Source organism: Pelmatolapia mariae, linkage group LG12, assembly GCF_036321145.2.
Source record: "Pelmatolapia mariae isolate MD_Pm_ZW linkage group LG12, Pm_UMD_F_2, whole genome shotgun sequence".
NCBI lineage: Eukaryota > Metazoa > Chordata > Actinopteri > Cichliformes > Cichlidae > Pelmatolapia > Pelmatolapia mariae.
Genome location: NC_086237.1, coordinates 1,295,279 through 1,309,008, shown reverse-complemented (window position 1 = coordinate 1,309,008; position 13,730 = coordinate 1,295,279). Strand labels below are relative to the sequence as shown.

At 42.0% G+C, this 13,730-nt stretch overlaps 1 protein-coding gene across 1 annotated transcript; it reads left to right on the top strand.

Moving 5' to 3' along the window:
• The first annotated feature begins 406 nt into the window (after positions 1 to 406).
• paqr3a (progestin and adipoQ receptor family member IIIa) lies at positions 407 to 13,724 on the top strand. Its single transcript, XM_063490060.1, has 8 exons — positions 407 to 548; positions 1,369 to 1,600; positions 2,984 to 3,146; positions 3,995 to 4,150; positions 9,961 to 10,158; positions 10,738 to 10,828; positions 10,992 to 11,174; positions 12,015 to 13,724. Exons 1-7 carry the CDS (start codon positions 488 to 490, stop codon positions 11,132 to 11,134), a joined length of 1,044 nt encoding a protein of 347 aa, XP_063346130.1. The 5' UTR covers positions 407 to 487; the 3' UTR covers positions 11,135 to 11,174; positions 12,015 to 13,724.
• Positions 13,725 to 13,730: the final 6 nt, after the last annotated feature.

Sequence of the window (13,730 nt, the reverse complement as noted above, 5' to 3'; positions counted from 1 at the left end):
TGCGGTTTAGGATTGAATCATTAGGAGAGACTGGCGTCCCTGAGTAATTATGGGTGGCACGGTGCATCTCCGGGATCAGTTGAACCAGGTAAAAATTCATTAAGGGTGCTAGACACGATTGCTAAAACCCAAACCTAAAACAAAGCCGTTTATATTTAAAGTAAGAACTATTATTACTCTTTAAGCTTTCACGTGAATAGAGTCCCATATGGGATTTTGAGAGAGCTCATTAATGCAGAAAAACAAAGGTTATTTAAATTACTTTAATAAAGAATCTTCTAAGGATATTAGCGATAATAGTAAATATTAAACAGAGCTTAAGCTTGCGTTATTTATTTATTTTAACTCAGGCAGACGTTGGCCACGTTGGAAGGGTCCATTAGTGATGACGTCTGTGTGACACTGAAGATGTTGTAGCTAAAACTTCAGAAATATTACGCGTTGTGTTTGTTTGTTTTTTAAAGTTAATATTAACACGTGTTTACAAATGCGTAGTACATATTATAAGCCCCAGAATGGCACAAACTGCAAATATCCCAAATTAAAAGGTGAGTTTTTTTGTTAATATATCTTTCCCCCCTTTTTAAAGCTCATTGTTGTTAGCTTAGCCCTTTAAGAGCCAAGCTATAATTAGCCACTAGTTACCAGACCGCTTTGAAAATGTCGCTATTTTAACGTCGTCTTGGTTAACTACGGCATACTTTACATCAAAAGCATAATTTTACCTTTGCTTTTGTTCAGGTGGTTTTTCGGGTACAATCGGCTCGTAAAGAATGTATCAAGGAAGTACGCTGTGTTTAAAAAAATCTAATTTTGTATTTGGTGATACCGTGCTCGCCACAGACTTCTACAGTGTTACATTAGCTGTAAAATTAACGCTACAACACAGTTTATTGGCAGAATTTGACTGTAAACGGAATCTTGTATAAATATACAAACTTTATTGATAATTTGGAACATGGTCGCGAGCTTGGATCTAAGCTTGGACCGTGAAGCGTGTAAATGTTTGTTAGCACTTAAGCACCTAAAATCGCCACATTAGTGAACGGAGTTTGGTAGAACGTAACGGATAATCTGGAAAGTTAGCTTCGGTAACATGAGATTACATGGAAGACAAGGGGGTGGCTGCAAGTAATGATAGCTTTCTGATAAAAGCTCCACACAGATGTAGGAGAATCAGCTTTCACTTGATGTTTTGCTGTCTTCTTTACTCGTTCAGCTCCTCCAAAGAGCCACTTTGATTTCTGCTCCACTCGAATTACAAACTCAGATGCTCGGACAACAAAACAAATATCGCTTAATGCTATATTTTATTAAAAGAGTTCTGCCTCTATTGAATCTGATCTTGATCTGTTTTGCTGGTTTCAGGTTCGGGTCAGATTAAACCAGACCCTGCTGGCTCAGACATGCCTCAGAAACCACAGAAGAGCTCTCAGACTGCACACTACATCGAGCTGGGAGGTTATCAGTACTGGCCTGTACTGGTGCCCAGAGGTATCAGGCTGTACACATACGAGCAGATCCCCCCGTTTCTGAGGGAGAACCCCTACATCACAGATGGATACAGGGCATACTTGCCCTCCAGGCTGTGCATCAAAAGGTGAGAAGCACCTTTTAACCTGAAATCAGAATTTTCATCTTCAGCACCACAACACAACACAGTCACTCCACTAAAGTCAAGCAGTGCCTACTTTTTGAACACCTCAGAAAATTACTTGCGCACTAGGAATCACAGTTAGAAGAAGAGCCAAGTAAAAGAGGAGACTTAACGTGGTGCAACAACCTATCCCACATGTTGATATGAGCCTTGAAAGTGTTCCACAATTCAGTTTTTGAAGCGTTCTTCAGTGAAAGCAGGTTAAACATGCAGACTACCAGTGTTTTTCTCTTTTTTATGTCAGCTGTTGAAACTATGATGCATTCCATTATATTGATATTTAAAGCCGATTATAAGGAAGATAAAAAGATTCTGAACAGGTTTTGAAGATTCTGGTTGCATTTTTTAAGCAAGCTTAAATGTTTTTGGTTGTTTTTTTGTTTGTTTGTTTGTTTTTTGTTTTACAGCTGGAAATTTCTTGTAGTTGTCTACTGCACAGTTATGATGCGCACATTGAAAACCACTCCCCTATTTATTTTGAGGGGCTTTAATTAAGAACATATTAACATTGTGATGGCAACATTTTTGCAAAAAAGACTCTAAAGTGCTTGAGATATTGTAGAAATAAAATCAAGTAGACTTTTTTCCCAAGTTGGTTCACCCAAAAACATTTTAGCTTAGAAAACTTCCATCTTTCCTCCATGATAGTATACACCGTTATGTCGTGTCATTTCTGAATGTCACGTCATGTAGTAAATCCACAGGGATGTGTATTTACTACATGTTTATCAGTACTTTATGGGTTTTCATGGAGGCACAGATAAAATCAATTAGAGTAAAGATGAACTCGCGGGATAAACAAATGACAGACAGCTGGAGGAATTTAATCAGAGCTTATTAATAACACTGAGTAGTGGTGATGGTACTCACAGTGATACAAAATCACAGTAAATTATTACATAAATCCTGATTTGGTTTTGCCTTCTTGGTGGTGACTTTTTTTTCTCACGTTACAGATTTGATTGTTGTGGAGCTGCTGTGTGATGATGTCGTTGTGTCTTGGTGTAACGTGCTGTAATGGTACTCTGTGATTCCCACGCCTCGCTGCAGAGGCTGATTGATTTTGCTTCCTGACATTTGTTGTGGGGTCGATGCCAATAAAGATTTTAATGGAGTTGTGCAACTCGTGTTGCTCTCTAGTTCTAGTTTGTCAGTGGTTAATGGAATCGGTGAATCCAGACTGTTTATTGATTGGGAGGTAATAGATGCTTGTCAGACATTTATGTTGGGGGGTATAATTGTTCAGAGTTTTGGTTCATACCTCTGGTTTTCTTTAGAGGGAACTGACTGTGTGACTATTTTAAAGCTTGTAAATGACCTTTGCAGCCTCTTCATCCTGTCTAATGAGACGGTGAACATCTGGAGCCATCTCCTGGGCTTCCTCCTCTTCTTCTGTCTTGGGGTGTACAACATGGCCTCGGTGCTGCCGGCTGTTGGCGCCTCCAGAGAGGATTATGTCATCTACTCCATTGGACTCTTCTGCTTTCAGGTACAGTGCTGCTATTGTCTTCTGCTTAGACATCATCTCACATTGCTTTTATATAGAATAAACCACCAGAGATATTTCAGTTCTCCTGAGCTGTGGTTAGATTGAAGTTGGCAATTACACTGCTCATGCACTGTTAATAAATCTCAGTATATTTGAGTATTGAAGAAGGCAAATATAGGCCTCTCTAGATTTGGCTATTCCAGGTGTTAATGAACCTGTTGGATCACTTTGTACACTTATCATCACCTATAAATATAGCCCTTAAAATATCCAGACATGCCCGTACAAGTGGGTGAGCCCAGAGTTGAGCTTTTTCCATTGTTTCAGTGGATTCAGAAAATAAAGAGCAGGATTAGTGCAGTTACTGACGGGCGGGATAGCGATCGTAGTTTGACACAATGTGAACTTTTACCCTTTCGATGTGGTTACATGTCATAACACCAAGTATTATGTTCAACATCATAATCACTAGTGTGATTAAAACACCACGTTTATTACTTACTCTCAAACCTGGTGTGGAAAAGTTGTTTTAGTTCTTTTAAACAGTCAGATTTCAGATTCAAGTATTAATTTATTGTATATAATAAATATGTCTGGGGCTTGACATTATTAGTATTCATTAATTATATTGCCAGTTTGTGTTTTTGTTGCATCTCAAAATTTAACTGTCTTGTTTTGTCCCGCTTTCTGTTAGAAGCTCGTGTTCTGCTTTTTCTTCTTGGTCTGTGGACGTAAACGTGTTTTATAAATAAAGTTATTTTCATTATTAAATAAATTTGAATCCAGTGTAAATCCATTCTGAGCCGAGCTTCTTTGCGATGCCTGACTGTGTGTTTTGCCGTCCTCAGCTGTGTATGCTGTGCTCGGTGGGTTACCACCTGTTCTGCTGCCATCGCTCAGAGAAGACCAGCCGCCGCTGGATGGCGCTGGATTACGCCGGCGTTTCAATCGGCATCCTGGGCTGCTACGTCCCTGGAGTCTTCTACACCTTCTACTGTAATAACGTAAGCTCACCTGCAGCCTTGCTCTCTCTTAGACGGAGTTTAAAAGTGACGTTTTCACTGCGCCGAGTGTTGTCGAGAAGCCTTGTTGCTATGTTTTGTACTGCAGACTCGAAACTATAGACAGGTTCATTATTTGGAAGTATTTGTAATCTGCACATAACAAGACTGTACTAGCCTTTTGACATACTGGTTGAAGTTTCCATGTTGATAGATAGTAACGTCCAGGTTTCTGGCACATTGCTTTACGTAGGCTGTTAGTCATCCAAGCTGAACAGTGATACTGAAATATGATCAGAGACTTTGGATTATTCTGAGGGCAGTTATTTAGTTCCAGTTCCAGTGCTCTGGGGCTATATGTAGATTTTTGTTTTTTCTGGACTGGACGAGACATAAAACTGGCAGTAAGCGACGTAACAATGGGAGAGTCACGTGTTTAAACTTGCAGATTACATAACCAGGGATGGTACACAGACTGGTTCTTAGATAGCATTTTTATACTCCAAGTACTCAAAGCACTTTATACAAGTTTGCCTCTTTCACCCATACAAGCACTTGTTACTAGCCCTTTTCTACTAAAGTGCTTTCTATCTAACATTCAGAGGGCAGTAGAGGTAAACTAGAGGAAATGGGTACAACAATGGGGTTTTTTTCCTTTCTAATGATGAAGATTTTTGCCATGGCCACATAACATCCAAGGCCAGAAACCTTCCTGTTTGAATACTTTTACTACCATATTAGCATTTCTTTGTTATGCAGACAAACTGTTGAACTTCTAGAGACGAAGCTCTATCAGGAAAATGCGAAGTTCAACGTCCTCATGCTGATAGAAACATTGTGGGCTACACGCGGTCTTTCAAAATAGGAAGAGTAAGATCACTGCACTCAGTGTCTAGTGTTATTCATTAGCTCATGCAAAGCTATTTCTCTGCTGTGGTTTTATCTAAAACCAGGCTGTTGTTGCCTTTCTAACCCTGTTGCATTGGAGCAGTAAAAAGCTCGTGCACGTTGCCCATCTCATCCCTTGAGATTTTTGCTGTTGTGATGAATTTAAGCTCACTCTTTCCAGAAACAGGTCTCCGTGTGACCCAGACTTACTCGGCTCAGCACTATCTTTTACTCTGACTTTTCTGATGTGACTTTACAAAAGATGCTGTGTCATAGTTTACTGCTGCCAGCACATTTTTCCAAACAAAAAAGATCAAAGACATAAAAACTAATCGGCTTTAAATTCATAAGCAAGGTCAGAGTTAAACATCCTCGCCACATTATTCACTCTGAATCCTTATCTCTTAACGCTGAGCACCACGTCGCCCTCTGGAGCTGAATCCATTTAACTCCTTTAAAAAATGCTAAATGTGAGAAGCTGCCCTGCAGTCCTCTGTGACTCAGCAATGCTGTGCTTCACTTGTATTGTAAACGGCTTATTATTTACCCTCGTGAGTCGAGTTCAAAGTAGCGGAGGACAGGCAGAGCAAGCAGACTGCTTCTCTGTCTTAAATCCTGTGTCCTTGTGCTCATCACTTCAGCCTTTTATGTGCTGCTCTCATGAGCCTTCTTCAGTCTCAAGAAAGAGTCAGGCTGCTGGAAGCCTAACCTTCATTTTGTCCAGTGTTTTTATAGTTTTGCCTTCAGAAATGATAATTACATGTATTTTTTTAGTATTTTATTTTACCAGGCAGAAGTGATGTTGGTTCAGCATAAAACAGATGTGTAAGCGTTTTTGTAGGGTTAAATAAAATGTGTCCACTCACATACCTGGATGATCGGACTGAATTCAGAAGTTTACAAACCACATCTGTATTCATGTCTGCAGAAAACAGGCTTTATATTATCTGGAACAATGTCGGTGACAGCTCTGAGTCCATCTCCTTATCAGAAGCTTTCTCACAGTCAAACATTCTTCCTCCTTCTTGGTCACATCCTGTGCTCTTTTACCATTTCTCTCAGAAGAGATATCCAGTCCCTAAATGCCTCTTTAATGTGTTTAGCACCATGTTGGAATTAATTAAATGCACCCAACTGCACAATCCACTTGAGATGAAGTCTGTCTGATCCAGTTGAAGCTGTAGCTCCGGTAGCTTTTGCAGTAGTTTCTCCTGACATTTCGTGCAGTTACAGTAATGTTTGGGTAACACAAAACCCTGATGCAAACTTGGCCGTCGATCGGGTCATACCATTGGGAAGCCACTGGTCTAATTAGTCCCTCTGCCTATTTTCTTATCATATTCAGAGTTATGATGAGGAACTGAGAGGTTACCAGGCCATCACGGTTCATGACATGTAAGGTGTTGGGTAAAGCTGGAAAGACGGTAAGAAATGAAAGTAAGATCATGAAAGTTAGTGATGCCTTGTTTATGGTCATATTGGTTGTGTTGCACGTCAGTGGTGACATCACCACAGTGACATCACCCCGAGACTCGTTGCAATCGCCACTCTCACCAAACCTCTGCATGAGTGCTGGTTTAAGAGGAGAACCAGTCACACCACATTACAAAAATAAAGAAGTGTGGCTCAGTTGGAGAGGCACTCCTGCAGCTCTGATGTCACTCTTGGTGTGTGCTGCCATTCACAGGGGTGGAAATGGGCCCTGAGAGTGAGAGAGACTATAAAAGCTGTGAAAGCAGTGTTAGGTTGCACTTTAGTTGTTCTTCAAAATGTTACTTTGTTACTCACTGGAGAAAATAATTGGTTACATTACTCTGCCACATGTTTCAGATGTGCATATTTACACAATAACCAATTATGAACGACTACCTATCCTCACAAGGACACACAAGATCTTTCATTAGTGCCTAAATCTGAATGCAGAGATGGGCAACCAGGTCAAAGAAGACTTAAATGATTTTACAGTGGAAACTACACTGATTGCTCGTACCTGCTCCTGTTACCTGAGGCAGATCAGACTCTGGATGCTTTGCTGGGGTCAGCATTTAGCATTAATCTGGGTACTTCACTAGCTTTATGTGCGAGTGCTGCCTGTGCAGATGCTTGGCCTGTGTTGCATTACCTGCAGTAGTTTGTACTCATTTTCCTGCCCTTTACATCAATAAAAATCAAAGTAATTATAAGTGAAATGAGTGCAGACCACCTCCTCCTTAAGTCAGCTGATTGTAGTGCGAGTGCACACGAGAGGAAAACATTTTTTGGCATTGCTTTCTACTGTCTTACGCCCCCTCACTGGTAATATAAAATTAATTAATGATAATCCTAATAGCTGGCAGTACAACACCGCTGAAAGGGAGGACACGGTTGACGCGGACTGAATTATGGTGAAGCTTAAATTCAAGATGTTTTAAAGTTGACCTGAAATAACCACAGTGGTGTTTTCACGTATGTGATCAAGTAGCTCTACCTCAGAAGCCCACCTCAGACTGCTCACTGCAGTCGGGCGCATGTTGAACGTGTGTGTGTGTGTGTGTGTGTACACACTGAGCATCGGTTTAACATCGAAGCACAGTCCTCCCCGGAGACTTCTCAGCTCAACATCCTCAGCCTGAGAAGCAGTAATTGAATAAAGCTGAAGTGGGCCCTGCAGTCTGGCTCTGCTGATTGACTCATTGTTCCCGGTGAATAAGCAACACGACACCTTCGCCGCGTTCGCCGTTTGGAAAACAGCCTCTGATGACACAAGCCAGTTCCTTATTCCAGCCGCCCACCACCACCATGTCCCTTTTTTTTTTTCTGTCCTATTTTATTTTATTTATTTTTTTGAACTCCTGAAGTGTTGGCCGTGCTCCTCACTGTTCGCTTTCCCCCGCATATTGGAAGCGCCAGGTTATTTTGCCCCCAGAACGTAGCTGAAATCTGCTCCAGCCCAAACCAGATGGCCGCGTTCACGGAGCGGTCCGTCACTCCTGTTCCCCACCATATGACGTTCGCAAGTCCGGGAGCCGTCTAAGCGAAGGTCCCCCTCCTCCTCCTCCACCTCCCTCCCCCTCGTCCTTGCCAAGACTGGGGCTCTGCTTCTGGGTGGCTCCTCTCCCGTGGCACGCCAAGTCCCCAAAGAAAAACAGATTTTTTATATTTAGCCAGTCAAACTCTTGTCTCGTCAAGAGTGTTTTAGAGATGCAGATTTGGAGGAGAGAACACGGAGTCTGCGAGGAGAGGAGCTTAAAAAATTTGGCTGAAGCAGAGCGGGGCCTTGTTCCTGGTGCAAATTTATTCACTGTGAAATTCAGCAGGACTCGTCACATGAGGACGTGTGACTGGACGGAGGCCTACATCCACACAAACGGACAGAAGGGACCGAGACGAGGCTGCCCAGACTTTAAACACTTACTTATAGAAGTTTAAATACCAACTGCAGACAGATTAGCGTTATAGTTGTGATAACAGCAGATGAAACAGTGGGAGACTTTTAACTGATTTTTTTTTAATTGTACTGCAGTACAGTAATATATAAACCCTGAATTACTGTCCTATAGTTGTTCAGACATCAGAAAAAAGAAGCTGTGTACACCACGTTTGATGAAACTTTATTTCTGACTTTGCAGAATCACGATGAGGTGGTTTCATTTTTATCATGCTGTGTTGTCAGTTTGACCAAATTGACAGTTTCAGTTTTGCATGTACACTAAATCGTTTCAGGGTTTCCCCCCATTGGGAACTAAATGCTTGGGAACTAAATCTCTGAGGAGATTGTTTGAGTGCCCCCTCCAGCTTTGGTTCAGGAGTGAGGGAACAAGTGAGTAGGAGATTACCGGATGTGTTTTTGCAGCAGTGTGGATGCTGTAGCAGTCTGTTGTGGTGAAGTGAGACCTGAGTGTGAGTTTCCCACTCAGTCTACGTTCCTACTCTCACCTATAGCCACGAGCTGTGGGGAGTACCTGTAAACAGCAGCAGAAATGAGCTTCCTACAACCCAGACCCAACCCATAAGCAGCAGAGGAAGGAAGGATGAATGAATGGACTGCCTTTTTTTTCTCATAAAGTTTGAGTTTCAACCTTACTTGTACTAAATTAAAATAACAACTATTACCACTACTATTACTACTTTTTCCCACCTGAGGACCAGCTGTTCTGTCCTTAAAGATAAAATTAACTGCCGGAGAAAAGTGACAAGTACACAGCTCTAAACCTCAAAATCTCCAAAAGCGAAGTGATAAATGCCAATTCAGCTGTATCAGCTACCAGGGATCTGATTGATAACATCAAGGATTTCACCCTTTCACAGCCTGTAACCTGTTCTTCTTTGTGGCCTTCAAATCTGGAAGAAGAAAAGCATACCAGATCAGAGTTAAATAAAGCTGATTGAATGATGTGAAAGCTGCGCGTGTAAGAGGGTCTGTTGAGGGAAGCATCAGCTGAGTTTGCAGTGAGCTTCAGCTCATCGTTTGTGGTTCGGTCATAGTAAATAAAGCTCTAAAATAACACACAGTGTTCTTCTTGCTCATCACCAAACAGCAGGAAGCTTTCAGCAGCTGAAGAACTTTCCTCAGGACTCCGGTGGGACAGATAATCTTCAAACGAATGAAACTGTTTGCAAACCCTCACATCAGCCCAGGCGCTGTTTCACTTGTTTCAGCTCCCTGCAAGTTTAAAAATCACCTGCCTGGTTTTCTTTTCTGCTTCTGAAACCGACTGAGGTGTTTTTAAAGACTCAAGTTTTGTTTCTTTGTCTAGGTGATGTCACTGAACTTGGACGTGTGAGTGTGTTGGGGTTTAACCTTAGTTACAGTTTCTTTTAAGTCTTGGGACCATCGGGTACCTCCAGCATGCGAAGGACATCTTGAAAAAAAAAGCTCAATCTGCCATGAAGGGAGTTTACTGTGTAGCTGGTGTGACTGAACTCTCGTCTTCCTGTCTGTGCAGTACTGGCGGCAGGTGTACCTGGTGACTGTCCTCGCCATGATCCTGGCTGTGTTCTTCGCTCAGATCCACCCTCATTACCTCAGCAAGCAGTGGAAGCAGCTGCGCTCGATCATCTTCTGCTCGGTGACTGGGTACGGCCTCATCCCCACCGTCCACTGGATCTGCCTCACGGGAGGTTTCTCCTCTGAACTCGTCCAGGTGAGCGTGCTCAGTGTGGTCCCCGTAACCAGTGTACACTGCTGTGATTCCTTTCTTGAAACAGACTTGAAACTAGCGATTGTGGCAATTTAATGAGGTCAGAAAGCAATGAGAAATAATTTTCCCGTTGACTTTACGACTGTCTGATTTCTTTTGGCAACCACAGTCGCCCCCTGCTGGTCATAAGAAGACAAATCCATGTTTAATGCACAGTGATCGGCTTTACTTTGCACAAAAAATGTACTTCAGTCTGAAAAATCTCTTTAGATCGACTGATGATTATTATAAAATGAACATTTTAACTTTCAGCGACCGACTTTGAGGGCAAGCCTCAAGTGGCCATTAGAGGAACTGCAGTTTTAACAGTTAACTTGATTTAACAGCTGTTGAGGGTCCTCCCTGATTGATCTACTTTAAATGTGTTTTCCTGCTGCTGCAGTAAAACAATCTGTTGGCCGGCTTTAAATGCTTTTCAGTACTGTTAGGTCAGTCAGTAGTTCTTCCCGCACGTGCCGTTTTGTAACTGTGGGCCATTTTTGTCCACACGCTGGTCGAATCAATGTTTCTTCTTCCTTTCAGGCGTTTGTTCCTCGGGTCCTGGTGATGTACTTCATTGCAGCTCTGGCTCTCATTTTCTATGTTTCCAAAGTTCCTGAGCGGTACTTCCCAGGTGAGATGACTTTATTTTCTCATTTCCTGTTTGATTCGTTGCTTTTTTTTCTTCCACTCATAGTTGGAAAATAACAGTAATCTAATACTGCAGAGAGAAACATTGAAAATTGGCCCGAATCTCATTAAAATCTGAAGCAAGCTGTGCGTTCCTGTCTCTGCAGGTCAGCTGAACTACCTGGGCTCCAGCCATCAGGTTTGGCACTTGCTGCTAGTGCTCATGTTTTACTGGTGGCACCAATCATCAGGCTTCATCATGGCGTACAGGCACAGTCAGCCGTGCCCCAACACCCCCCAACACGCCTAGATCGCTGCTCAGCACGCCAGGACTGCAGCTCCGATGAACCGTAAGCAGCCGTGTGACTTTTTTAAAAGGAGACCTGTTCTGCTCAGTTTCAGCTCCATCGTTTTTATTTCTGGACTCCACTAGAGGAGCTTTGCATGACTCACAGTTCAAAGTAATTCTGGGCTTTGGTGTAGCCCCTCGGCTGTTTTTGCTCCTCTGCCTTTAAACTGACTTTATTCTGATTGGCTGCCCCTCATAACCAGAAGAGTTCGACTGCAAGTGGTAGTCTAGTGGAGCGTTTATAGTCACAGCCAGAGCTTTATGACTAAAATGACCTTAACGGTGACGTCCACGTAAGCTTCAGTTTCTGATCCGCTCAAAGATGCTTTGATTACAGAGGAGCTGTTTAACAGACTGCAGAGAAAACTTTGCAGACTGCAGAGAGTTGGGAGTTCACTCAGATGCAGACTGTGGCTCAATTTAAATAAATCAGAAAAAAGAAAATCTTTAATATTTAAGCAGATGTTTGGGGGTTAAAAGACCTAAAGGAATCAAAGAATCAGCAGGTAGAAGACGAGGAGCAGCTGATCTGTCAGGGCATGAGGTCATTCCAGTTACAGAAAAAAATAAACAAGTCGTGAGATATTACAAAAAAAGAGCTTTTAAGTGATTACATCTAATAAGAATCTAAGCATGAACACTACTGTATATGAAGTGTCTTCTGTCTGTTTCGTTTTGTCTTTGTTTTGGCAAAACCTCACACCGAAGCTGCCGCCTGTTAGAACATGTCTAAAAAAAAAATTAAAATGAAAGTGAAGCCTGAACCTTTTCAGGTAACACAGGTGATTTTTGATCCTTTTAATTGGCTCTGTTCACAGCTGACGTGTTGTTTCCTCCTCAGCTCCTCTGTTCTGGTCTCGGTCCATCAGTTTCCTCACAGATGGACTCTAACCTGTGAGTCTCTGTGATGAGGGAGGAGGAATAAATCCAGCGTGTGACGTGACGTTTGAGTACTTCAAGCTAATAAGAAACAATACGGACCTCTGCGTCGGACTGACAGCTCACCTGAAATCACTCAGACTGTCACCTGCTGAGGCACCTTTATAAACTCCTTGAGGACTTAATGTTTGTGTGTAACCCGCAGACAGCACTGAAGGAACGGGTTGGTAATGTTAGTTTTTCTGCCTGGAAATGAACCCGTGTCCAGCTGTTTTTAAAGGTTGAAAGCTGCTTCATCTGACAGCAGATTCAGGTTCGTCCCTGAAAAAGGAGATGAACTAATGTCAGTATTATTATACTACGAGTAAACAGACTCAAGATTTCTGATATCTTCTTTAAAAACAGACTCTGAAGTCTTTGTTAGTGGAAATGATCAAAGCGTGGGGATGATGTTCAGACTGAACAAACCAAAGAGTTTTGTGAAACAAAGTGCGGACTCAGTGCGGGCCACAGATGGTTTCATATAAATGTACCCACTCTATTTCATACCTGAAGCTCTGTTGTTGTTTTTTTAAGCTGCTCACTTCCTGTTCAAACTGATGTTCATTTATATGTAAAGAATTTCACAGGATGCTTTGAAGGGGAACTTTAAATATTTCAGTTATTTTATGTTGTTCTGTCGTAAAGATGTGAGTCTTCTCTTCCTCGTCCTTATCGGTGGTAACTCTGTGGGGTGAGGGTGGCTGTGGGGATGCTCGTGAGTCTCGTAAAGTTTGATAACTGCGTCCCAGCCGAGAGCTGCAGGAATAAGTCCTAAAACCCCAGGAAGTGTTTCAGTCTTCCAGCTTCGTCCAGTTCAGTTCTGCGTTTACTTCCACATAATAAAAGATGGGCGTAGCTTCCTGGCCCGCTGTCCTGACCTCAGTCTGGTCATAATGAATAAAATGTGACGTCAGGTTTGGGTCGTCGTAAAAAGACGTCCACACAGGAAACGATAACAGGAAGTCAGCGATGGCCACTTGAACTATAAGGAAACCTTCGCCATCCCTGCAGTGCTATGAACGTTGATATTTGTTACTACAAACTGTTTATTTTCTTGTTTGTTAAAAAATTTTGAGCATTTGAACAATCAAACTTAAGTTCTAAAACCCTAAAACATCAGATCTGTCACAGGAGGGCTTTTCTGTAACTAAGCTGGGACAGTTTTTAGATTCACGGGATTTAAGTATTTCACATGAACTGCATTAATATTTCTGTGTAGCGTGCGGCTCTGATAGCTACTGTAAACTCTGATCACTTTACAACAGAACTTTTATTATGACAAGCAAACTTCATTTTTGAAAATGTATTTTTTCTCTTCAGCTTTTTAAGGACATGTTTTTTCCAGCTCGTTTAGGGTGATGTGCAATGTTTTCATGGCTCCCCAGTGCAGCGTCTCTCTGCTGTCTCACTCTGGAACGGAAAGCCGGATGTTTTCTGTGTGACCGTTTAATGATTCTAATGTTGAAAAGGGGGAAATGTTCTCCGGTTTGTGGTTCTGTATTTAAATTATTAATAATGAGTTTCTTTTTGTCTTAACAGACTCATTTTGTAGGAGCGGAAAGTTTTATATGTTGACTTTTCATACCTGAGGTCAGACTCTAAATAAAAGTAACCATGTGCTGTTTCCAGACGTTTG

What these genes read in the sequence shown, in the direction of transcription:
- paqr3a (XM_063490060.1), top strand. Translation starts at nt 488, where the DNA reads ATGCGTAGTACATATTATAAGCCCCAGAATGGCACAAACTGCAAATAT. An exon ending in TCCAGGCTGTGCATCAAAAG is followed by an intron (nt 1,601 to 2,983) that starts GTGAGAAGCACC and finishes TGACCTTTGCAG; the next exon opens with CCTCTTCATCCTGTCTAATG. An exon ending in ACACCTTCTACTGTAATAAC is followed by an intron (nt 4,151 to 9,960) that starts GTAAGCTCACCT and finishes CTGTCTGTGCAG; the next exon opens with TACTGGCGGCAGGTGTACCT.